Consider the following 25,147-nt stretch of genomic DNA (forward strand, 5'->3'; position numbering starts at 1 on the left):
TGTAAGTTTTCAATACACGGTGCTATCTAGAAATATTTCCTTCTTCCATCGGGCTATGTGGCTGGACTTCTCCATGAAGAAATGGAGGGCTTGGAATGTCTGTCTAGTTCCTCTGTCTTTCTTTGCTGTAGAGGGGATGAAAATAACAGCATTTTCAGTAGTAAGTGTCCTGAGAAACCCAAAGGCAAGTCTCTGTCCATGGCAAAAAGTAAGCAGGCAGGTTCTTTATGTGGCAAAGCAATGGTTACAAAATAACCCACGATCCTTTCTAGTTTTGCCTATTGTGCATATATAGTATCTATACTGTGTGTGTATATATATATATATAAGGGATTCTATTCCTCTCCTTATTTTCATCTCCAAGTTCCTTTATGACATGGTAATTACTATTGTCGTTCACTTCTGTGACATGTCTTTACATTATCTGTCACTTTTTGAGCTTGCAGTTGCTACACATTATTAAGGTAAATGATATCATAACTGACAACTTAATAAATATTTTCCTCACTAGTGACATAACTCTGTTTCTTTTCATGTTTTACGTATTTTCATGTAAAAACCAATACAACTGGACAAATCTATTCTCTATACTTTTTATCTTGCATCTCTATACTTTTTATCTTACATCTCAAAAAAAGAAAATCATGCTACTGGTAGTGCAAATAGTAACAGAATTCATTTTTCTACAGCTTAACATAAAAAAAGGTTAGTAAAAAAAAATAATACATATTAAACACTTTAAATTTTCATATACATAGACTCAGGGCTTACAGGTCTTATGAACCTGCCTGGCTTTGTGCTCTTAATTTTTAAAAACCTCATTTGTTAACATCTGCATGGGAATCAGGGAAATGATACTACTTAAAACTTAAAGGAACAGAATTACGGCTACAAAAAAAAAGCTGTAAAAAATATACTGCCTGAATAAAATAATTTTAAAGGCGTATTTGAGGGCTACTGAGTGCATACCTAGAAATCTTGCTCAGAATTCTGGTTTCGTTATTATAAAAGGTGCAAAGAGCAATATTTAAATTATAGGGATCTGAGGACATCTGCAAAGTACTGAGGAGACTAGCAAGAACTACAAACAGCCACAAAGCTATTTGTACTGTCTTCAAACAAAAAGAGGATGACAATATGCTTGTATTCAAATATGGGGGCTATACAGAGAAATAATACTAAAAATGGTTTTATATCTACAGTGTGCTCATTTTAAAGGGCTAGATTAGCAGTTTAAAAAAAGAAAAGGTTACTATGTACTTAATTTTCTCTTCCTGTTCTTTATGTAAACAAACACATGGTGTGACTGCTACTAGGACTGATCTGGGATAGATACAGGTTGGGCACTTCCAGTAAAATCTGAAAAACCAGGATCACATTGTACACTTTTTTTGATGTTTTCTTATGTATTTCTCCTGAACATAAGAGGAACACCTACATTCAGAAAATTTTATTGTCACTGTTAAATACGACTTCGTGGTTGCAATCTCACCAGACCTTTAGGAAGTATTTAAACTCTCATAAGGAAGAAGCCCCGCCGAAGCCAGTCCATTGTAAAGCTGGAATATAGAGCATAAAATGAAAATTTGCAAGTTGCGTGTATTTAAAGGGAGTACATTGTCTGCATCACCAAGGGGGAACACTCTAATGTCTTCTCCTCACAACTGAGTAGTCTGAATGCTTTGGATACCAGAGGAGCATCCCCCTCCTCCTGCTCCCACCCTGCTGCCCACAGGGCTGGTTCTCACGCTGTCCTTTGCCCCTCGCTGCCAGGTGGCCCTTGGCCCGTTGTTAAATAGTCTTTGATGGGCCACCGGCTCCTGTGAGGGCCCGGCTGTGCCCTGTGGTGGCGGGAACGGGCTGAGGGCAGCCCCGCCCTCTCCTCACAGGGAGCCCCCGCCGCCCACACCTTGACGCCTGCACACAGTGCAGTTACCTCTTATTTTTTTCATTTGTTGTTAATAAAACAGCAATATGCAGCTTCTTCAGGGATTAGAATGGATGCATCTGTAAATTATGGTTGGAAAAAGAGAAGTCTAAATTGAGGGAGAGAGAAAAGGAGAAAGGTACTTTCCTCTGGGGACTGTCCAGTACTCTGTTGAAAGAGGTGAGGAGTGCTATTTACCAGTAAGTAACTGCATCGTGGTATTTCTGTTTTGGGCCCATTAAAGTGAAGTTTTGTGGCCCACAATTCTAGCAGCATGCCTGCTCTGTCTTCCTTTGTGGCTTTTGCCACAATTCAGTTTATGAAGGAAAGATGTAGTAATGAATTGTGATGGTTTAATTTTAATTGAATTTTTTCTTATTATACAATAAAGTACTGTTTTGAGAAGTATTTCTATAGAGATTAAACATCAGCTTGAGTCTTGAAAGTAAGGTGCATGGGCCAAGCATAGAGGTTGGGAGGAACTGTGCCGGTTCTTTGAAGTTTGCTTTCTGAGGGGAATTTCCAAAGCTAAGCTCCAATCGCTTTTCATCCAAAATATTTGTATCGTGCCACTTAAATATAAACCATCAATATTTCATATTAATTTGGAATTTGGGGAGATGTAGTTAAGGGCTTTGAGAACACCTGTAAGCGGTTAAAGATCTTTAAAAACAAAACCAAACCCAGGTGGTTGGTTTCCTCTGTGAGCTGTGGCAGCCACCTTGGGGTGCCCTCAGCTGGGGGCTGTGAGGCATCTGGGGTTTGCTTTTCTTGCAGACTTATTTTTAACTTGTCCAGATTTTGCCCATTTGAAAACAGAGAAGTAGCTGAACTCTGAGGCCACATTAAGAATTATACTTCTGTTTCAGGTCTAGGGTTGGGCTGCCAAATTTTATTGTTGTCAAATCCACATTAGGTAGATGCATTTGGTCTGGTCAGTTGTACGCTTGTTTCTGCTGAGCTTAATGCATACCTCCTTGTTCTGCAGGTTTTGAGTCCATACTAGTACTGTCAGCTGCTTGAACGGGGTCTGTGAAAGCTGGGAGGTAGAGACCTCTGCCTTTGACTTGCAGTTACTGCTTCCCTGCTGAGGCATAAGTGACCCCACGAGTACTTGTGATTTCATTGCAAAGTCAAACAGTAAAGCTTTGACTTTGCACTGGAATGGACTGGGAGCATTCATAAATTCAGTTACAGCTCAAGTGATTTCTTTTGAATGTTGTGAATTTTGTGTAGTCTGAAGATTGCAATGTGCTCTTAATTATCATTATTTAGAAGCATATTTATGAAAAAAACGGGGATCGTATTGTTCACTGCGCCATTTGCCATGAGACTGCTTAGTGTGTTAGCTCTCCAGTGCAACTTTGATACAACTATGCTTATAAACCTGTGTTTTCAGAAGTGTCTAGAAGGAAGTTATGAGGCAAAGACCTTAAAAAAGGCCTGTTCTGTTTGCATAAGGCGCTGTATAGTAACTGCTGTTCCTCATGAAGATTGATGAGACAATTTAAAAACATCAAAATATACTTGCAGCTATTGCCTGTCTATTTTCTTTTTTTCATTGTAGCTCTGAATCAGCTTCAGCCTGATTCATCTGAATGTGCACTCTCCTTCTTGTGGAGGAGAAATTTGTATTGATATATTCTGGCCATTATATAAAATTATGCCAAAACTGATATAAAAAAAAGAAATAAATGAAATTATTGATCTAAAAAGTAGAAAGAGAAAAGGTAAGTATATTGTGATCAATATCAGAAACAGACAAGGATAAAAGAATACAAACACTGACAGGTGTACAGGAAAAAACTTCAATCTTTACCATGAAGAAGTTACACAGGCAACAGAAAAACAAACAAACAAAAAAACCCCTTGAATCTTACTAGATTTTTAACTTGCTGTGTAATTGCCTCGTATAAATGCTGATGAATAACAAAGCTTATCGTGGCTACGCACCATACAATCAGTCCTGCGAGACTAATTGCTATAGTATTATTTTTCTGTGTACTGGTGTGTCTGCTATCACAATGTTACTCATAGCAGAACATTTTGCATCCTTTTGATGTTCTTTGGGTCTGAACACTGTCAGCCATGTGCCATCAGTTAGAACCTCTTGTGTAAAAATGATTTTTATTTTAACCTTGTTCTGTTCAGAAGAAACCTCATTTTGGTTAATACTAGGGCTTAGGCTGTTACAGGGGGTAGTTTCAGACCACTGCACTTCATAAATGTGCGTGCTGATTAGAACTTTTATTTTTCATAATGATCTAGTAATGTAGTGATAATGCAAGTAATAGCCCATACCTAATGATTTCATGTCCAAGGACTAAAAGAATTACTGTAATATATTTAGTGGCAAGTTCTGAGAAAGAATTGTAAAGCCATTTCCTCGTGCATTCTTACTAGATACATGTATGTTGTTTATCAAGCTGCCAAGGAAAGGCCTGTAAAAACAAAAAAATAAAATGAGGATACCTGGTTTCTGATTCTGCTATCTTTTGAAGAAGAAGCAGCTGAACCAATGTTCCTATTCCATCTGCGGAACGTATGTGGAACAAGGTAACAACCTGTTCTGAAGGCATACAGCAGAAATTTGGTACTTGGGGTGAAGGTTCATGTGGACTGCTTCTCATTAATGATTCTGTTGCAAACACTGCAAGTTGACCATAGGATAAAACCAGAAATAGTATCAGAATCTAGAATTTTTAAGTTAATTTAGACATAGTCTTTGGGTCTGACTGGGATTAATTCGCCAAAGATTTTTCAATCTTATCTCCTAGGTGTGTGAAAACATGACTGGGGCTGGTATATAGGCCTAAAACGAGTAATCTCATTGAAGTCTGTGATGCTATTTCAGGTTGCTCTGTTATAGTTGAGATGTGGAATTTGAGGCACTGTTTGTTGCACAAAAGCTTTCTGAATCTGCAGAATTCTCCAGGTATTTGTTACATCCTCCAAATGAAATCAGCTTTGTAGCAGACACCATTGTGAGGGGAGTGGAGGGGCATGAGAAGACTTCACTTTCTTGTTTCTTGCTTTCCCTATCTTTGTTTGATGGTATGAAATAGTATTTACAGAAACACGGTAGCCAGTGAAACTTTTGGCAGTAGTGCTGATGTACATTGATTTGAAGTGTCCATGAATTTGACTTGCACAGGTTACTCTTCCTGCTTTTGGTAAAAAAGGTTTAGTAATGAACCTGGCCAAAACATTTCTGTATGGGATATATAGTTTAAAACAACAACAACAACAAAAAGCCATGAGTAATTTTTACAGACAAATTTTTTTTTTTCCCATTGTTAAAACCAGTGGTTACAATTGATCTGATGTTACATTCATTTTCTTCCTTTAAACCCATTTTTTTTGACAATGTCCTTCAGTCAGTGCCAGCAAAGACTAAAAGCTGCTAGTGCAGAAAAAATGACCTGCCTTTTCCCTCAATCTGCTCCTTAAGGATTGAGGATCATGATGACTGAAAGAATGGAGACTGCTGAAAGTGCTTCTGCTTGTAAACTACCCTGGTAAGATATTTGAATGTGCTCTATTCCTGTGAACAGTGCTAAACAAACAAACAAAACCAACCAAAACAACTTTCTTCCACAGAGAAGAAGAAAGATAGTAACCACCACCACCATCTCCTTCCCCCACCCCCCCCAATCCCAGATCACAAAATGTTGATAGACTCTAATAGTAGTGACAGGTGGTGATGAATGTGAGGAATGTGGAAAGCAGCCGAGATGCTCCTTTGTAGGGAGATTTCGTTTAACTTAAGCTGAAAGTTTGCAGTAGTTCAGGAGCTGATTGACAGCTGGACACCAAGTCCCTGCCCTGGGGGGCAGAGTTATCTATCAAAAACATGGGGCAAAAGGCAGGGCACAAGAACTTTCAGCCATTCAGTTGTAATCCAGCACTGCAGGTATGGCAAACCGTTGAGCGTATAGTGTCTGTAGTTTTGCTGTCACCTTTAAATCAGTTGCTTAAACTCTTCGGATTTTACTTATTCTTACTCCAGTGAGAATGTGATGTGCACAATCGTTCTTAGCATTTTCTTTTTTGTTCGTTTTTAATTTTAGCAAAGAGCAGTGAAAGGAAGAAGAATTATTTCTGGTGCAAGTCAGGAGAGAGCAAATGAGTTATTTTGTTAACATAACTCTTACTTATGGTAGCGTTCAACTAACAAGGGCTGTACCTTGCAAATTCAGGCATGTTTTTTCTGCATTCCTCCTCAAAACAATATAAGCACAAGGCCCATGTGCTTTTACCAGTTTGTCATGCAAATGTGCTGTATAGTATCAGTGGTAAGATTGATGAAAATATGTGCAGCACTTGTTAGGGCAGCTTGCTTGTCATCATTTCCCTCTGTCATCTGCATCTTGTTAAAATGTATGAATGCATTTGATACACATCAGACAAAATTATTCTAATGTATCTGTGAGAGGCAGTGGCTCCCAAAGACTAGCTCCTGCAGAGCTCCTTTAAGATCTCACATATGTGAGCCCTGCTGTTTGCCCTCTGTGATCTGAGTGCGCTGTTTTCCAGGCTTGGATCAAACCCAGAAGGGACTAGGATCAGTCAGCTACTGCTACTGTTGGTAGATTCAAGTTGGCATCCTTGATGTAAAGGTACTCAAAGTTTTGCTTTGAAAAAGAAGGCACTTTTGTAACGTTTCTAAGCCCTGCTCTAGATTACATGTACCTTTTCACAGAAGTTTTTTTTTTCTCCTTTGTGTTTGGGGACTACTGATATATGAGACTAGTCAAATGTAAGTGGTCCCCTTTTGCCCCTGCTTGCTGAACTGTAGTTGTCCTTTGACAGGCAGGTGGCTTCAGTTGCTTTAAACACGAAGGGAATGGAGCTTGTAGATTCTATTAGGACACAAAATTCTGTAAAATATTCCTTTTTCTTCTGAAGCCAAATTAGTCTTTTTTCTCATTTAGCCTAATTTCCTAGGGGAAAAATATAGATGATAATTTTCACTCTATTTGTTTTAGGAAAAATGGACTACCTTAAATTGCATTCATTTTTAATTTTTTTTTTGCTTTTCTGTTGTGTTTTTTTATCTCTGCTATAAAAGTAAAGGTTGATGAGCAGTGTTGAAGATGTGCTGATATAAACGCAGCCAATTGCCAAATCCCTGCATCAGCCTTGTTAAATGTGTGTTTACATGATGATGTGGTATCATTTACGCATTTATATAGCTGCAGGCACTTTCCTGGGTTCCCAAGCTTGACATAAACATTCAATTAACTCTGCTGTTTCTTGTTATACTTTTATATATAACAATTTTAGTGTTATTAGGTGTCACTGTCAAGTTACTGTGCATGGATTTTGAATGAATGAAGTTTCAAAGTCATTGAAAACCTGGAGTTAAATGTGGTTTGGCTTTTGGGGGGGGGGGGGGTGTTTGGTGTTTTGGTTTTTTTTTTTTTATCCACGAGAGACTGGACAATTACAGGTGTGTTTCTTGTTCACTTAAATCTTGTAAAAGTTGTACATTTCAACTGAGGACATGACATATTCAGACATTTCTGCCTTTACGCAGGGGGTAGTACATGTAGGGTGAGGTCTTTAGGACTTTATTTGCAAAATGCAAATAAATAAATTAAATTTATAACTGTGATTTGCTTCATTCCTTCTCTTGTCCTTTTAAGCAATGGCTTCCCCAAATTGGGCAATAAGCAACCACCAGTGTTGACCCCTGAAAAATACACATTTTGATGCCTTACCATTTATGATATGGTCTCGTTTCTGTAGTTATGTAGCTGCAGGCAGTTTCTTTTGCATTCCAGCTTATTTGTTCCATAGAGGTCTTGACTCTCGTCAGGAAAGCATGAGTGATCTCATGGGTACCCACCATTTTGTTTTTGCCATAGCCTGCCTGTTCTGCATAAACTAATAGAGAAGTTTCTTACAAGGCTGGTGAGTTAAGAAATTCTCTTTATTGTTTTCCTTTTATTGTTACCCAGCATGTATGCTCATTCATTGATATGGTTCAGCTGTGGTTATCACAAGGCTTAATTTTATCCTCTCTTGGCTTGGATTGAGGTATATTTTCTGGTATAGCTTTTTATGTGTGCTTGCCTTTGAACTGTACTCACTTGTTTCATGTATTTTATATTTAAGATGTCATAGTTCTTCTAACCCCCTTTTTTGGAGCCAGAGCCTGTTCTTGAAGATGTTAAAAGCAAGAAGATCAGACCATTCTTCTATTATCAACTCAAACTTTGTGAGGGCAGAGTGTCCTTTGAATATATCATTGAACATGCAATCAGTTGACGAAAGATTCTGATTATCAGCAATTATTTCTGATGAAAGGAGCCTCAGAAGAAGAGTATTCAGAGAGCTCTTACTTGAAACTGATACACAGAAACTGTCTGGAGCTGTTGCTTAGGAAGTCCCGAAAAAAAAGTCTTCTTTATGTTACCTGCCTTTTCAAGTAATCATTGGCTTTCAACAGGGTGACCTTTTCAAATACCAAAAATAATGATTTCTGTGTTGTGAAATCACCAACATCTGAAATATTGGGAAAAACTGAAGTCAAAGTTTATTTCTTGAAAATATGTCCAGGAGCTTTAACCTTTTCTTCAGATTTCATAGGAATGATTTATATAGTTGTATATTTTTATGCCCAAACCTCATTTTTCAACAAGGTAGTAAGAGATATCAGAAATGTGATTTCAGTCAACTGTTCCTTTGACAGCAGCCACTAAAGTTAATGTTACAAGATAATCTGGTGGTTTTTGTTTTCCAAATTGAAACTTGGTTGAAGTCTTCTTTCAAAATTCTGTTGCTTGCTCAAATGAGTGCATACTATGTGCATAATGAGGGGTAAAACTGACAGGACGTGTCTGTCACTAAATTAATGAATATCAAATGATCAGTTTGAAGTGAATGAACTGTAAAATATATAATTATCATTCATTGTTCCATACCTTTTACAATGAAAAGCATGAAATGAAATTTGCAATAAAAGATCTCCCATCTACAACATTGCAGGACAAAAGCTGATATGTCATGGGTCAAAATCAATCTTACTTATCAGAAAGTCATAGAAGTAGTTGATAATTAAGGATAAAATAGAATTTGGTACTTAGATATAAGACTTAACCAGTCAACTAAAAAAACCCCAAAAATGTCTGGAAGATGCAATTTCATTTTTTCTTCCATCATTCTTTCTTCCGTTTGACAAACAAATTTTTCTACACTGGCTAAAGCCCTGGGAACTCTCTTTACAGCAGGCAGGAGCAATTAAGAAATGATCTGTGTAATTATCAAGGAATATTAATAAGTAATGAATTGAAGTTTAGTTGTTTTTAAGTTTAGGCAGACAGCAAAGTTATAGACATAAAGAGAATATCTTCTGCAAGTACTCATGTCAAGCTGTTCTGAGCAATTAGTTATTCTAGTATTATATAATACCATATTTTGGAGGAAAAAAGTATTGAATGCATCCAGTCTTTCACTTTCTCAAAATTAGATGTTTTCTGAGCTGTATATTTTGTTTTTTGTGGAGAAATATAGCTGAGTTATTAACTCCTAAACAATACGCATACAAAGGGATTGTGGTGCCTGAGGGCTGCATGTCCTGTACATCTAACCATGATTATTTTACTCGTGCCTGCTTGGCAGTCCTCTGGTATAGCCCATAACACAATATGGTTTTTTACATCAAGATTCAAAGCAGCAATTTTACGTCATCATTTTATTTTTCTTTATTTGCTTTAGTCCTGTCATCAGACCTAGTGGCTGGCCAGCCCGCAGCAGAGAAAAGGAACCTGATGGCATTGTCATCTCCCATCTGTGACCCAGTTGCAGACCTTCTGTGGTTTTTAAAGATGAGGAGGTTTTACCATGTGGTAAAACAGTCAGGAAGGTTGGTCAGTCTTGCAATAGTTTTTTCTGTACTGTGAGGTCCCTTGTACAGTGTGCCACAAGTCTAAAAGCATTTTGGCATTGTGTGAGGCTGTGTTCAAGGCCAGGCTGGACGTGGCCTTGGGCAACCTGGTCTAGTGGGAGGTGTCCCTGTTTATGGCAGGGGGGTTGGAACTCGATGATCATCAAGGTCCTTTCCAACCTAAACCATTCTATGATTCTGTGAGTAGGGTAGAAACACAGACAGAAATTGTTTTTGAAGAAGGAAAACCTGAAAAGAAACCGTTGAGTAACATTTGTGTTTGTATCTGAAAGGCTGTGCAGAGCCAAGACAGGCTTCAGTTATGTTTAATAACAGAGGGAAGGGGGAAAAAAGTAACCCATACATTCAAGTGATCTCTAGGTTTCTTTCCTGTATTTGGGTATCTCCTTCCTCAGTCATTCATATGATCAGGCTGAAGTAAGAGGGACAATTGTACAGGGAGGTTACTTAGAGTACTGCTGGAAAGCTGTCTTAAATCACTGAGGAAGTTGACAGATGGCTGTCATTCCTAAAGAGGCTGAGATCTAAGAAGTCTCTTGGCGCTGTGGCTGGAGCCATATGCGGACAGGAGTGTCTTACTTGTTGGTGCAATGTCATGGTCCACCTCTGACTGGAACAGGGCTCAGTGCTTGGTAATTCTGAATCCTAATACAGGCAAATTCTGCCACATTTTCACTCTGAGCACCAACTGTAGTAAAATTTATTATTTAAATACATAAATGTGCATATGAGGAGTATTTGCTAATGTATGCATAGCATTTTAAAACTAGGCTCTTAGCAGCCTAATTTCTATGTAAATAGACTGATATGTTTCAGATCCCCTAGAAATTAGGAAACACTGAGGATATTGAGGAGGAAGAAAAGAAAGAAAAATAAGAGGCCGTTTTCAGGTTAAAATGCAGAAGAGAGGTGAGAGAGATTTGAGGAAAGAATAAACCATTCAAGTAGGATGAGTGAGAACTTTGGGTTTAAATTTGTAGAAAATGTAGTGAGAAAAAGAAGATTGCTTTAGAAAAAAATGAGGGCTGCATTGATAATGAGGAGGACCATAAAAGACAATTAAATTAAACATTATGTTATAAAGTCAGATCTTCTTATAATCAAAAACAATTTCAAAGCTTAAAAAATATTTATTTCAGGCAGTTCCTAGGTCTAAACTAAGCAGTTTAAAAGACAATAAATGAACTAGAAAAAATGAAAATGTTGATAGAATATGGCTGAAAAATGCAGTATTGTTAGAAGAAACAGGATGTCTTTATGCTTGACATAGTGATTATATAGCCCAATGTAATTACGTGCATTCTTCTGTATTGGATAGCTGAAACATATATGTCTTGACTATTAGAATTTCTGGAACACCCACATTCCTATTGATTTTTTAGGGGGGAGGTGTGTCAGATTATTATTTATTTTGGGGTGTATAGAAGCTTCAGTCAGGGACCGCAAACTAATAAGAGGCACTGTGTAAAAGTGAAAAGAAGTTGGACCCTGTCCCAAAAAACTGTTGATCTTTAGGATAAAATGGACAACGTATAACAAATGCCCATTGTGAATACAACCCCGCTGCAGTGATACCAAACCAGAAGGCACTCCCTTGTAATCTTTATACTCCCGGTGTTACTTATTACAATCCTGCTTCCTCCTGTAATTGAGACAGACCAAAGTATCGATTACCATCTGCGTTGTGTGTTCATGATAGTAAAAGTTTTGTAATCATTATTTTTTTAATGTATGGGATCATGTAATAAATGCCAATATTTTAAGACATATTCTGGGGTGAGGATGGACAGTCAGTTACTGTATTTATTTTGAGGTATATTTCACGTTAAGAGACATCTGAACAGAAAATGTGGAAATACTTGCAAATGGACTTTGTGTTTCTCTAGTGCAGTTCTGCCTATACTATTGATAGTTATTTATATGCCTAATTTTTTAATCTGTGGATTTCAGTACATGAATATTAGACAGGATGTACGAATGTGATTTATGTATAACAGATGTGTACCATCTTATGTGTGTACATCTGGCACTGTAACAGTGAATCTGACATGTAGTGTGTTTATGGTTTAACCATAATCCGAAAATGGTACAAGACATCCAGAGAATATATACTGTAAAGTTTTCTTATGCTCCCAGCCACTATGTTTCTGTGCATGGTCACGTGTTTCCCTTAACCTTTCAGCTTCACAAGCCGTTGCTCACGTAAATCTGTCTAGAATTTATCAGTATCTCTGTTTCTTGCACTCTTCCTATTTTCCCCTCTTCTCTTAAGGTATTTGACTTTCTTGGTTTTCACCAGGGAATAAAGTATCTCTTTTCAACAATGCAATTCAAAATTCAAAAGCAGCATGGCTAATGTGGAAAAAGAAGTGGCCATAATAAAGAAAAAGATCACCAGTCTCTTTCAAGATAGCCTGGGCCCCCATCTCTCTGGATTAAGTAAAGGACCGGTAATTTGAAGCAATACTTGTCCTTTATGAAATCAGCTTCTCACTACTGGAATATCCTTCAGCCCCTGCTGTATGGAAATCTGTAATTTTGAACAAGTAAAGGAAAGATGAACATCAATAGTTTCTTCTATTTAAAAAAAAATAAACTACTACTTTAAAATTCATGGCATTAGGATTTAGTCCATTTTCCAAGATTTCCAAATGCGTATGCTTATGTGGAGGAAAATGGGGATTTCGGTGAGATTAAATTTGTGATAACACTTGAGTCTGTGCTATCAAAATAGTATGGCACAGAACTTTATAAAGGTTACAATTTTTTAAGATTTTTTATTTCATTTATTTTAGCTTCAGAATCTAATAGTGGTTTTAACTTTTTCAAAATACCATTCTCAACTTCAGAGTATTGTTGAAGTTCTTGAGACATAATTGCTTAAAGCCTAAGTTACTTTAATTTCCATTTTTAAAACTTCGACTTCAGTTACTATTTACAAAGAAAAACTGTTGCTAACCTGAATGATAAGGTGCAGAAAAACTAGTGCCTTTGAAAATCTGCTCAGCAAATGTTAAAATGTCTAGTGTTCTAGTTACAACGTTCATTTTAGAGATGTTATAATTGAGGCTGTTCATAGGAAGAAATGCCAGCAATTGAAATTCCCTCGTTTTAATATTTCAGGCATTATACGTGCAAATTTGTTCTTTAGTTAAACAGGGCACTCTGAAGATCTGTAAGTCCTCAATGAGGTCTATCTTTGGTGATGTTGGGGGATTACTCTTGCTTTCCCGCATAATAATTTAAATTTTTGTTTGTTTGTTTCCTATGGCAACACACTGTCTAGATAAAAATGTTTACTAGTGAATCTGTATGTTCTTCAGCATTGCTTTAAGTGTCTGGATTATTTACAAGATATAGATATCCAGTCCATGAAACAACTGTGCTGGAATCCCTGTTCAGAAAGTGTCATCTGACAAAACTCTTCAGAGGACACTATTTTATTGTTTATTTAAGGAATAAGGAATAGAGTCCGGTTTACTTAAAATGAGTGCTGTAAACTCTCATAAGGGAAAAATAAATCCATGTTCTGAACAACTTTCTATCCAAACAAAAAAAGGTAAAGAATGTAAGAATGGGGCAGCTTCATATAATGAACATGAAGTTATTAAACATTGAAGAAAGTTAAATGAATGATAGAGGGGTTAAATATTGTGAATCTCAAGCTGTTATGTATTTTTAAATAAGAATGAGGCTGCTGGTAGAAATTTGTGTTGAATTAAAGGTCAGCATTGGTAAGCAAGATAAATGAAATGTTTTGTCAGTACAACTAAATACATAGGAAAACACAACCTCATTTGTTTGTGACCTTTTCCTGTCCTTGTGACATGAATGAAAACATTTTTATGCTATTAGATACTTTCCCAAATATTTTTGACTGTATAGACTTTCATATATGAGGACTTAATCAGATGTGTCCTATTGAAGTTCCCACGGCTACTTGTGGGACAGACTCATCATCTCATTCCAATTTTGTTCCTTTATAGCAACAAGTAACTTCCTGTCCTAAACATTGAGGCATATAGACTGTGGTAGTTTGGAATTCAGTTTTCCGTTCTCCGTAGTCTATTTGTTATGACAAATAGCAATAGATAAATTTATAAGGTCTGGACTTCTTAATCAAGGAGATGAAATCTCTTTTGTATTAATAAAATAACTTGTAATCTCAGAGACATTTTAAGGCACAGAGAGGACAACTTTGTGGTCCATTACTTAAAAGATGACAGTGAGGCACAGTGGAAAGGTTCATTCTTATGTGCATATGCAAATTCAAAACTTGCTTTGCAGAAATAAGAGTCAAAAGTAAAAATGCTGCTGAAAGTTTTACATATCAATATTGAGAGTAGAGTTTTATGAATTTTGTAGCTAGACTGTTTTTCCTGCACAGTACAGGTTTGGGTTGACCAAAGCATTTAGTAAGTTCCTGTTAAATATTTAATATTGATTTGGTCAGTGTAAAAAATACCTCTCCTCCATTGGAAAAAAAAAAAATACGTGACAATCAAGCATATTTATAGCTACATAAATATCTAAGCATGTCAGAATAATAGAAATAGCCAATAGATTACTGCCTAATATTATCAAATCTGTTAGACAAGGCACTTGATGCTTTTCATCAAATAAGCTTGTAATAAGAAAGAGCTAATAACAAAGGAGACCTCCACCTCAAATTTTTCCCTTTTTTAAATGGAAGAACAAATTTTGCTAATGGGAATTGTCATTATTGAAAGGCCTTCTCTTGGGGGCTGGAAAATGTGATTATAGCAGAAGACTTCCTTGTGCAGTCTCTTTCATGCAAAATAGGGTTTTGTTGTACAGTATGATCAAACCAATGCCAGCTTACCTGTAAGATCTCCACTAAATAACTTAATGTTGCTGAGATGCACTGCTTATATTGTAGTCTTTAGTTAAAATGTTCTCCAAAGAATTCACATCTCGTAATTGCATATCATAAATCGTATAAACTCTGCTTTAACTGAACTTAGTGTCAAAACTCTCATTGCGTTAATTGGGGCATGAATTTCACATTATTATTTCATATAAAAGCACATAAAGCATTATGATTTAAAGTTATCTATCTAAAAGTAGACCCAGAACAAAACTACTGGTGTTTCAGTAATACAGGCAATGACATTACATGGAGAACTAAGCGTGTGAGACAGAAGAATAAACTTCTTTATAATTTGACTTATAAAATGTGTTTTATATGTGAAAGTTTTCAGTTTCTTTTGTATGTAGGGAAAAAAAAAAATAGGGAAATACAGCATTCTGTGGTCTGCTGATATAGCCACTCAAATGTTTTGTGGGGTTTTTTGTGGTGTTATTTTTTTTTTCTAATGCTGAGAAAGATTTAATCCTGTAAAATGCAATCATTTATTTACTTCTCCTACTCCCCAGTCATTCTCAGTTTCCACTTCTAGCTTAGTTTCTTTCCCCTCAAAATGCATTTATCCATGTCCTTGTTTTCTCTGCCTTCCAGAGGAAGAATTAAATACTTTACCAAACTCCCAATCCTTATTTCTTTAGTGACCTAAATCCCTAAATCTGCCTAACTTCTAAACCCTTTGTTCTTAGCTGCTGCTTTGTGAGATCTTAGTTTTCGTTCCCGTCTTTGGTTTGTAGCCCCAGCCCATTCTGGAGCAGGCAATGCAGGAAATCCAGGTTTACATCTCTGATCATATCCTGGAGTGATTAAGGTCTGCTATGCTATAAAGTTACATGTGCACAACAAAGTCATGTGTATGAACTATGTGAACAGGACTTGCTTATTGAAAATGCAATTTTTGAAATATTCCAGTTATCAGTAACTAGAGTTACTGGAGACTCTAGCAAATTTCTGTTCAGGATGTGAGTTTTCAAAACTTTTATCTTGATAGCATGCAAATGAACACAAGCCATGTTCATTTGATTTGTGAATCAAAATCATCTTCTGACCTCTCCCTCTTCCCCTTTGAAGTTTCTACTTCCTGACCCAAAGCCTAGGGATGTTAAACCTATACAGAGAACAGGCCACTGGATTTTAACAATCGACAAATTCTATTTTTCAGTAGCCTTTTTCTCTGAAATACCTGAAACAATGAGCTAAAACTGGCCCTTGCTCACCCCACAAGTCTTTCTGTGGCATTTACCCAGCAAAGTATCATCCCAAAGGAGGAGTGGACTGCCAAACCAATGGCATCCAGATCCGGGCAGGATGTTTTTTCAGCCGTAGTGATCATGCATTGCAGATGTCAGTATGTTGTCTGCATCACTAGGATTTTTATGTTATGCAGTTTCCTCCTAATGTGGCATTAGAAGCATTTTTTTTTTCTTTGCTATACAAGGTAAGGATTTGTTTGTAGTGCAGACTGCATAAATTCAATCTCTTATAGTCTACAGAAGTTAATGGGATTTCATGCATATGTTTAAAAGGCTTTCTAAGCATCCTCAATTTGGCTGTTTGTTAGAGGAAGGCCTTGCTGCTTAGAAAGACAGGATTCCAACAGGCTGGGCTGAAGCTCATTGAAGTTAGCAGATGAAAGGACTTAGAGCTGAACTAAGTGGTAAGAAAGCCTAAATTTTCTGCTGATTTTACTGGAATCAACAACCTCTTTAAGCTAGAGATGAGAGAACATATTATCAGTACATTTAAATGGAAAATAGATCCATTATGCTGTTTTGGAAAAAAGAAAGAAAGAAAACATTTGCATTCAAAAAGCAATTCTTAACCTTTATAGTTTGCTACCTCAAGTTTTAGCTTCCTAAAGTTTAGAAATCTGCTGTTAAATCAGCTAGACGGTATTGACTTTGCCCTAGTGTCAGTAGTTACAGCTTCTAATAGTCACATTTTTCCTTTCATAGTTCTTTTATAAGGTATTATTTTTGGATTGGTGACATTTTGTATTTTAAGTCAGAAACCATCAGAATTTTGGAAATACCATTGTACTGTATTCCTTGTACATATACTGCTTTCCACCACTACCCCCACCCCAAACAAGTGTCTATCTTGGCTCATAGCAAACATGTTGTCTTTCCCCATGAGATGATGTCCTCGAATATTTTGTCTATATTGTGGTCCAGTTATAATAATACTTCTGCACTGATAAATTGCAGCTCTGTTCACAGGCATTGAGTCTTGGAAGATTTAATATACAGAGAGTACGGTTGCCTTCAGAAAGCTCTGTGCATGTCTTGCCGTCTGATAAAACAGCCAGTTGCTTTTTAATGTTGTGGACATTACAGACAGTTTTGTGTACCTATAGCCATACTTGTAGTAATGGGCTTTTAGGTAGATTGCCAACGAGCTTGGGGCGGGGGGTATGTGTGTGTTGATACTTTCTTTTCTACTGCTGATGTATCAGTGTCTTGTCTGTGATTTTGTTCTGTTTCCGTTACGGAGCTTCCCATGGGCCGTTTGATGTAGGTGTAAAGTGCTCAGATGCAATCATAGCTTGTAGGGGAGTTTAGCGTGAGGGGTCAGTTGTTTTTCTCACCATGTATCAGGTGGCAAATAGCAGGGTGGGGTTTTGAGCATGCCATCTGGAAGGGGTAAAACCCAGGGCACTCTGCAGAGGATGGCGAGAAGGCACCAAAGTAGAATGTAAGTGTTTGGCATATTTTGGGAGTTCGAAACATCTTCCAGCCTTTCTCTGCTTTCATCGTGCTAAATTCTGGGGCTTGTCCTTGAACTGTCTTTCAAGACAACGTTCCTGGGGGCAAGAGATTTCCTGCAGACTCTATAGAATAAGTTTTTCTTTTGCCTTTTTCTACTTCATTGTTTCATGTGCCAAGTGTGTTTGCAGATGGAACAAAGAGTGGCAGTTTTCTCACAAGATGGTTTAATTACATCCGAAGGCTTGTAATCGGAAGCTTTGGTGGGCCAGTCTATGAAAATGCTATGTAAATGGTGCATACAAATTGAATTGACCTCTATCTGTAATAAAGGAAAGAGATTATTTGCTTTCTAGATGCTATAAATTATTTACATTATGATTTTATATGAATGACTAATAAATTATAAATTACAGGAAGGGAGGAAAGTTCAGAAAACCAACATCTTAACTTAATGTGTTTGAATTCATGATGGCATTGTGCTGATTTGTCTAGCTTTTACCCAGCTAGACAAATGCAAGGAAAAGGTAAATGATAAATGCTTTCAGAGAAAATCTTTCGTAAAAAAGACAATAATGTACTTTTCTTTTCTTTTTTTTTATTCAGTTTTAGAGTTAACCTAAGTGTGCTACAACTTAATACACCTTAAGAGGGAAAAGAATTTTCTCTATAGCTCTTATCTGCTGAGTATCCAGCTTGTTCACTTTTTTGAGTTTAGTTTGCCATATAGTATTCTGCTCTCACAGTTCCTGAAACTTCATATACAAACCTGTATGTAGATTTCTTCCATCATCTTTAGCAAATGCAAATTAAAAAAAAGTAGTTTGCTATCACTTTTTTATAGAATGTTGTTAATTGTGAGCACTGCTAAGAATCATTAAAATATTTTTTTAACCATTAGTGCCTCTTCCATTTTAAAGATAAAATAAACAATTCCCACCTTGTTTTAAGGTTTATAAACATTCCAAAAATGTATATGTTTATCTTTAAGAGATTCTAGTAAGCACCTTACGTAATGGGAATTACATAATTTCTTAAATAATGTGATTTTTTTTTTTCCTATTTAAACATAAAGTTTCATATAGCCTAAAGTAGACAGCATGGTAAAACTTTTCTTCTGGTGTTTAAATAAATACAGTGTGGCATTACTGTGGCATTGGAAACCTGACCTAAAGTTTGACTGGTTTTGGTGTAACTGAGAAAATTATGCAACTTTAACATAGTTTGGGGGGCATTTTAAACTAAATGTAAATTGAAACGAAAACTATAAGTGTATATATTTACATTAAGATCTTTAGGTTCTAAGAAATTATAGTCAGAAAAGGGAGTGGTTTTTTGTTTTGGTGGGGTTTTTTTTTTTTTTTTTTTCAGATATGGCTTTGGATGTCTGTCAAAACTTAACACTCTGAAAAAAATCTACTTGGCTCATGGAATTTCTGTAATTTTCTTCCAATATTTTATATATGTTGTCTAAAGCACAAATTACTCCCTTAATCATGAATACAGCCTGGATCTGAATGCCTGATAGTCTATCTCAAACATATTAAATTTATTTTCCTACAGTAATAAAAAGAATTATTTGAAGGTCAGGGCTACAAAAATGGAGGGTATAAGGAAATATTGGTTAAATTACAGGAAGTCATGTTTTGAGGTGCAGGCCCTACACTAAGGCAGAGGGATTAGTGGCTGAGTTGCAGGTGATGTTTCAATATATCAGTATTATAAAAATAGAGAGAGTAGATAAGCGGGGAAAACAAATTATGCTCTTTAAGAGGGTACAACTCAATATTTAATTTGTATTTAAAAATATATACTTCTCAAGTATTTTGAAATTTGAATCAGTAGCTAGAATGAGACAGGACAAACCAGGTTTGAATTATTTTTTAAAATTGTGTCTGTTTCAAAGATGCTGTGTAGGGGTAGGAAAATATCAGAGGCTTATGAGAGGTGTGTTGATCTGTGGGTCTGATTTGAGCCAGTCTAACATTTTGTAGCTGCCCTCTTTGTCTTGGAGAAAGAAATGTAGAGTATTCATTAATCATTTTATATTTGAGGATGATTTTTTTAGAATCTAGCATCTTATGAAAGCCTATGCAGTGGTGTATGCATTAATAAGAGTTTCTATGTTAACATTTTAGCAACCTTTTGCAAAGAACAGTGTGTTTTCCAAGCACACTCAATAAATTTCTCGTTTCAAAACAAGTATCTAAAACAGTGTAAAGGGTGAATAATTTTCATGATGTGAAAATATTTCAAACGTATAGATCTTCTGATGCAAAAGGATGGTTTTGCAGTCCTAAAGAGTGTGTATAATTTCCACTATTTTTAAAATGGCTACACCATAGGTTACACAAAGCTCGTATAGTCGTTTTTCCTTTGGAGATGTACCTCTTAAGAGCTTACAAATAATTTGACCTTTTATTTTATTTTGCTTTTGTTTTATTGTTTCTTTCTTCTTCCTTATTTCAGTCTCTAAGGTCTAGGGCTAAATTGTAGAACTTGTTCATAATCTATTTTCTCCTCTTCGCACCCCAACGTAATTTAAGGAATTATGTGGCTGTCACTCATTTGATTGTTGTTATTGCTCATGGGACAGTAATGGAAAAAAGATAAGGCTTGTAGAATTGCAGTCACTGAATACTGAGACTGTTTCTTAAGCAAGAGTGTCATCCAAACTATTCTGTAGAATCTATTGCAGGAAGAAAGGGGTTTTTTTTGCATTTTGGGTTTTTTGGTGTCTTTTTGTGGTTTTTTTTAGTTTGGGTTTTTTGGGCGTTGTGTGTAGTTGGGGTTTTTGTGTTTTGTTTTTGGGGAGAGAGCAGACAACAAAACCAGGAGGAAGGAAAAGCTGGATTTGGTACTTTAACTTTTAGTTGCGTAAAGAGTTCCCTTTTCATGCAAATTCCTACTTACTAGTTCATTATCGTGAAATTGTATCTGCCTTCAATAAATAGATTGCCTTTTGTTCTGTATAGCATGTGTAAATCAAAGCCTTTGAGTCATAGCAGAGTACAAATGGAGCATATTTATGTGTTTGGATATTGAGGCAATTCGCATATTCCGATAACAGATACAGAATACTTCAACTGTGCCGCAAACTGGAATCCCAAATGCCATACAAAGCTCTGAAATTGCATCCATCATGTCTCATATTTCAACAACAAGACTTTTGGCCTTCATGCTATTACATATACTAACCAATCTCTCCTCTGGCTGTACAGTCATTACAAGATGAAGAGATTTGAGTTCCTTATTTTCCATTCCACCTTTCCCTGACTCATCCCCAGCTTAATCTTCCCCTTGCTTAGTTATTGCAAAAATGTGAAAAACCACTGTGAAGATAAGTATGCTTTCTTCTGAAAGAGTATGTATTGCAACATATAAACGAACTCAAAGTTCTCATATTAGTGGTTAGAATATAATTCAGCTTTGAAAGGACCTCAGATCACTCCTGAGTCCACAATTTCTTAATGATTAAATAAATAACCAGGAAGGAAAAAGAATTAGCTTCAGTTTGCTGTAAAGATATTTGTTTGCTTTTTACAAATAGCTTGCTTGTTTGTTTTCACAGTGGGATTATTTTAAATATTCCCATCTGGTTCAATTTGGTTTTGCTTCAAGTGTCAACTCTCCATCTTAGAGGTGATTTCTGTTACCTCAGTAGATGTTTTCATCAGCATCTGCTGCACACAAATAATATGTACAAAACTTACCTTGTATCTGGACTTGGTAAAAATGTGGTAGATACTCATTAGTGCAGTGTTCCTTCATGCCTGGGGTAGTACATTCTTCAAACTGTAATTTGTTTAGGTTAACACAATTGTATTAGTTATGTAGGAGTTCCACAAACATAACATTCAGATTGTGGCTGTGGGAACAAAATGCTTATAAGCAGAGCCAAGCTAGGCCTCTTAGAAAATGAAAAGGAAGAGGAAAATGCATCTTCATACTGTCCAGTAAATAAGGGATAGTTGGTGAGAGGGATGCACACTGAAAGGCTTCAGGAGCAAGACAATCTGATGATGTGTGCTGTATCCCCTACTTTAAAAGTATCTTTTTGTGTAATTATTAAGTAGTTCAAGACCAGACCAGATAATCTAATGTTCAACAGCTGTATTTGAAGGAAAGATTTTTTCAGAAAAAACTCAAATTCCATTTAAGCATAACTAAAGCTGGTTGAATGGAAAAGAGGTGGTGGCTTTTAACAAAGTGATTAAAATGTAGGAGTTTATTTTTTGTCTACAGAACACAAAAGTAATTTTAGATATTTTCCCAAAAATATAAAAGGAGGAGTTGACCAAGAGTCCAGTATTCTCACCTGCCCTTCTGCTTGCCTTTGCGTCTTGACAAGAGTTGTGTTTCTCTGGATGTCTTTTCTCTTGCATCAGAGTTTTGCAACTGAAACCAGTTTCTTCAAAAGCGTCTGACCCTAATTGTGTCTGACTGTTGGGAACACATTAAAAATATTTTGAAAATTGGCTTTTTATTTTGGTGTGTTAATTGGAGGGATGTCTTTAAGTGTTGGTTTTCTCATCAATGAATTGCAGTACAATATTCAAATAATTTTCTTTAATGTTTGGATGTTTATAAATTACTTTGGGATCTTCTCAGTGGCTTTTGAGTAATAACATGAATATTGGACGTATGTTAAATAATTTCTCTTTAAAGACAAATGAGCTAAATGGATGTAAAACATAAATCAAATTAATTAGGTGTACTATTTCTTTTCTAGTGAACAAACACAAGCCCTGGATTGAGACATCATACCACGGAATCATAACTGAAAACAATGACACTGTAATTTTGGATCCTCCCCTTGTTGCTTTGGATAAAGATGCACCTGTTCCCTTTGCAGGTAGGAACATACATTAAGCGCAGCATTTGAACTTACTGATTGGATTATGAAGTTATTAGCATTTGTAAGGAATGAATTTGTGGTGCAGAGATAATGTAATCTGAAGGACATGTTTAGAGGCTATACCTGAGTACTCAGGACTTGACCATTGCCCATAGATCTTGAAATGAGGTGTCTTTTACAATGAATGTATCTGCTCATTTTTTGTGAAACAGAAGTAATTATAAACAGCATAATGCAGTAGGCTTCCACTATCAACATATTTTTTTAATGAGAACACAAAAATTATATAACAAAATTTGGATTAGCTTTTCTAGAAATGAATCATTACAATTGTCTAAAGTAATAATACGTAGTTAATTTTGTTTAGTAATAACAGCCCCTGCTTTCTCTCTTTGTATTCCATTCACTGGCCCAAACCTGGCTATGCACAAACTATGTGACAAATATTTAAAGTTGCTCGAATTATACTTTATAACTGTGAAGTCTTGGACAGAAAATTTAATGGAGGTTTTGAAGATTTTTGCTCAGATCCCTGTATGGTAGATGTATGTCGTATAGAAGTTTTCACTTGTATTAAGCCTGTTTTTTCCTGACGCTTATCCTGTCACGAGTTCCTTAAGCAGAAAATAGTACTTTTGCATGTCAAGCTGGTTTTCTCTTAAATTTCCTCTTTCATTAAAAATATTTTTTGAAGAAAAGGGAGACTATTAATGCTTGATAGCTGTTCCGAAGATCCTAAAAAGATGCAGTTGTTAGAAAGATTATATTGCTTAAGAATGTTAATCTTTTATGAGGAAAAGAACTAGTGAAGATTGAGTATCCTTGTTCTTGTGGAGTACAGTCGTGTTCAGTAAGCAGTGAGTCAAAGTACTTGGCCTGAACAGCTTTTTACAGCATCACGTAAGAACCATTGTTAGCCAGTTTCCCCCCAAAACATATACTGGCATAAACTCATACCCTGCAAAACAGTGTATGAGTTCAAATCATGAATGTTTTTTGTATATTGCACCCTATTTTAATATCAAGATTAGTTTGTCACTCATGGTGCCCTACAGTTCTTGGTTGCACAGAACACTTTTTCTCAACGATATATGCACTGGGGATGTACAGTGGGGGAGACTCAGCTAAATTTAGTCAGAGGAAAATGCCTCAAATAGCCTATATGTATGGATACAGCATGAAATGCTTTTGTCTGCTGATCAGTTCCCATGCCACTGGGTTACTTCCTAATGGAGGCATAATCAATGTCCATTGAGAGATAAGTAGACAGCCTTTAAGTGGGAGGTACTAATTATAATCAGAGGGGGAGTACTAAATACAAAGATGCTCAGGATAAGGTGTCGTGACTCAGTTACTAGTTCTTGAAACAAAGGAAAAAGTACTTATTTCCAAATTATTTTTTTTATGCATTCATTAAGAAGAGACTATGTGTTAAAACAAACAAAAAGTATGGAATGAGACTTTGAATGATAAATAGTTATCCATAATGTGTTTGAGTACACTTTTTTCTTATAATGGTAACTTTCACATACACGTGCAATTCATTCTTCCAAATGTTTGTGGAAAACAGTAGTGTAAACTTAGGTTTAGTTTAGCAAGGATTTAATCTATCTGTCAAGTCTTGAGGTACAGTTATTTAGGAATGAAAATAAATTCCTAGTGAAAAGATGCCCGTTTCATTTTTGGGGGATTTTTCTAATTACTATGAATGTTTCATCTCATATTTGCTTCCTTTACTTGCATTCCCTTGGGATCTTTACAGGATGTTAATCATGTGTGCTGTTTCCACTGATACTTTTGCAAACTGTATGCTGACTGGGGATTTGCTAGCCTGATGATTTTCTGCCATTTTTACAATGGGACAATCAACATGTTTTTCATGAATTAGTGATTTACTCTACTTGAAGAAAATCATCCTTTGAAATACTGAACTTGCACAGACAAACTAGCTTTTTGTGATAAAGGTTACATTAGACAGTAGCTTTAATTTAGTTTCTTCATTTATTCATTTGAATTATTTATATTTTTAGAAGTATTATGGGGTCTGGGAGCGGAAAATACTTTGTGTGTATTTCGTGATATTAATAGTTCATTTCCAGGTGACATTGTGCATTTCACCTCACGATCCACCTTCCAGATGTAATATTATAATACTGATAGAACCCTTGATTCCCTTGAAGGGCCTGTATTCCCTACCTGTTTGGAAAAACCTCTGTGTGCTCTTTTTTTTTTTTAAGATGCTTACCTTTTTAAATTGTTGGAGTAACTTCTTATTTCTGTTTTAAGTTTCTGCTTTAATATAATGTAATTTATTTTGTTTAATAGTATAAAAATTTTATTATAGGTCTCTATGGAAAATTCAATTTGTGTGATGTATTTAGTAGGAGAATACTGAAAGTAGATACAGCTACAACATCAACCATATTCAGTAACTGTACATTTAATAGTACTTTAATGAGGATTTTCTTCTATGGCCGTGTTCTGTTTAAGTGTGGAGAACTTATTCTACACTATAATATATCAATCTCCACTTTCACCAGAGAATCAGAGCTCCAACAGTTCCTTTCCCATCACTCCATTAATGTTTTCAGTATTTTGTCCAGCTATTGTAGAAATAAAAAAAATTATAGTCTTTTGAAATATTTTGCTTTTTTTTTTTTTCAAATGGGCCCAGATTCAAGAATATATCAAGGCATTTTCTGACCCGTTCTTAGATATCTACTTAGATCTCTTTGAACGAGCCACTCTCTGTAAAAGCTCCAAATTCAGCAAGGGGAGCCTGCAAGTGGTGTAGGTTTTCCAGCTCTGAGCTGTGTATTATCAGGGATGATTTGAGCAACGTACAGATCACCTTGCTCCT

General features: G+C 36.1%; 1 protein-coding gene across 1 annotated transcript in view; it reads left to right on the forward strand.

The window, feature by feature from the left end:
• The window catches only part of CLSTN2 (calsyntenin 2), a 380,503-nt gene that overhangs the window by 135,425 nt on the left and 219,931 nt on the right, over nt 1-25,147 (forward strand). The window contains exon 3 of the mRNA XM_009890154.1: nt 22,162-22,284. Coding sequence (XP_009888456.1) covers nt 22,162-22,284 — 123 coding nt within the window. The remainder of the gene's footprint in view (nt 1-22,161; nt 22,285-25,147) is intronic.

The sequence above is a fragment of the Charadrius vociferus genome, unplaced genomic scaffold (genome assembly GCF_000708025.1).
Source record: "Charadrius vociferus isolate BGI_N301 unplaced genomic scaffold, ASM70802v2 scaffold650, whole genome shotgun sequence".
NCBI lineage: Eukaryota > Metazoa > Chordata > Aves > Charadriiformes > Charadriidae > Charadrius > Charadrius vociferus.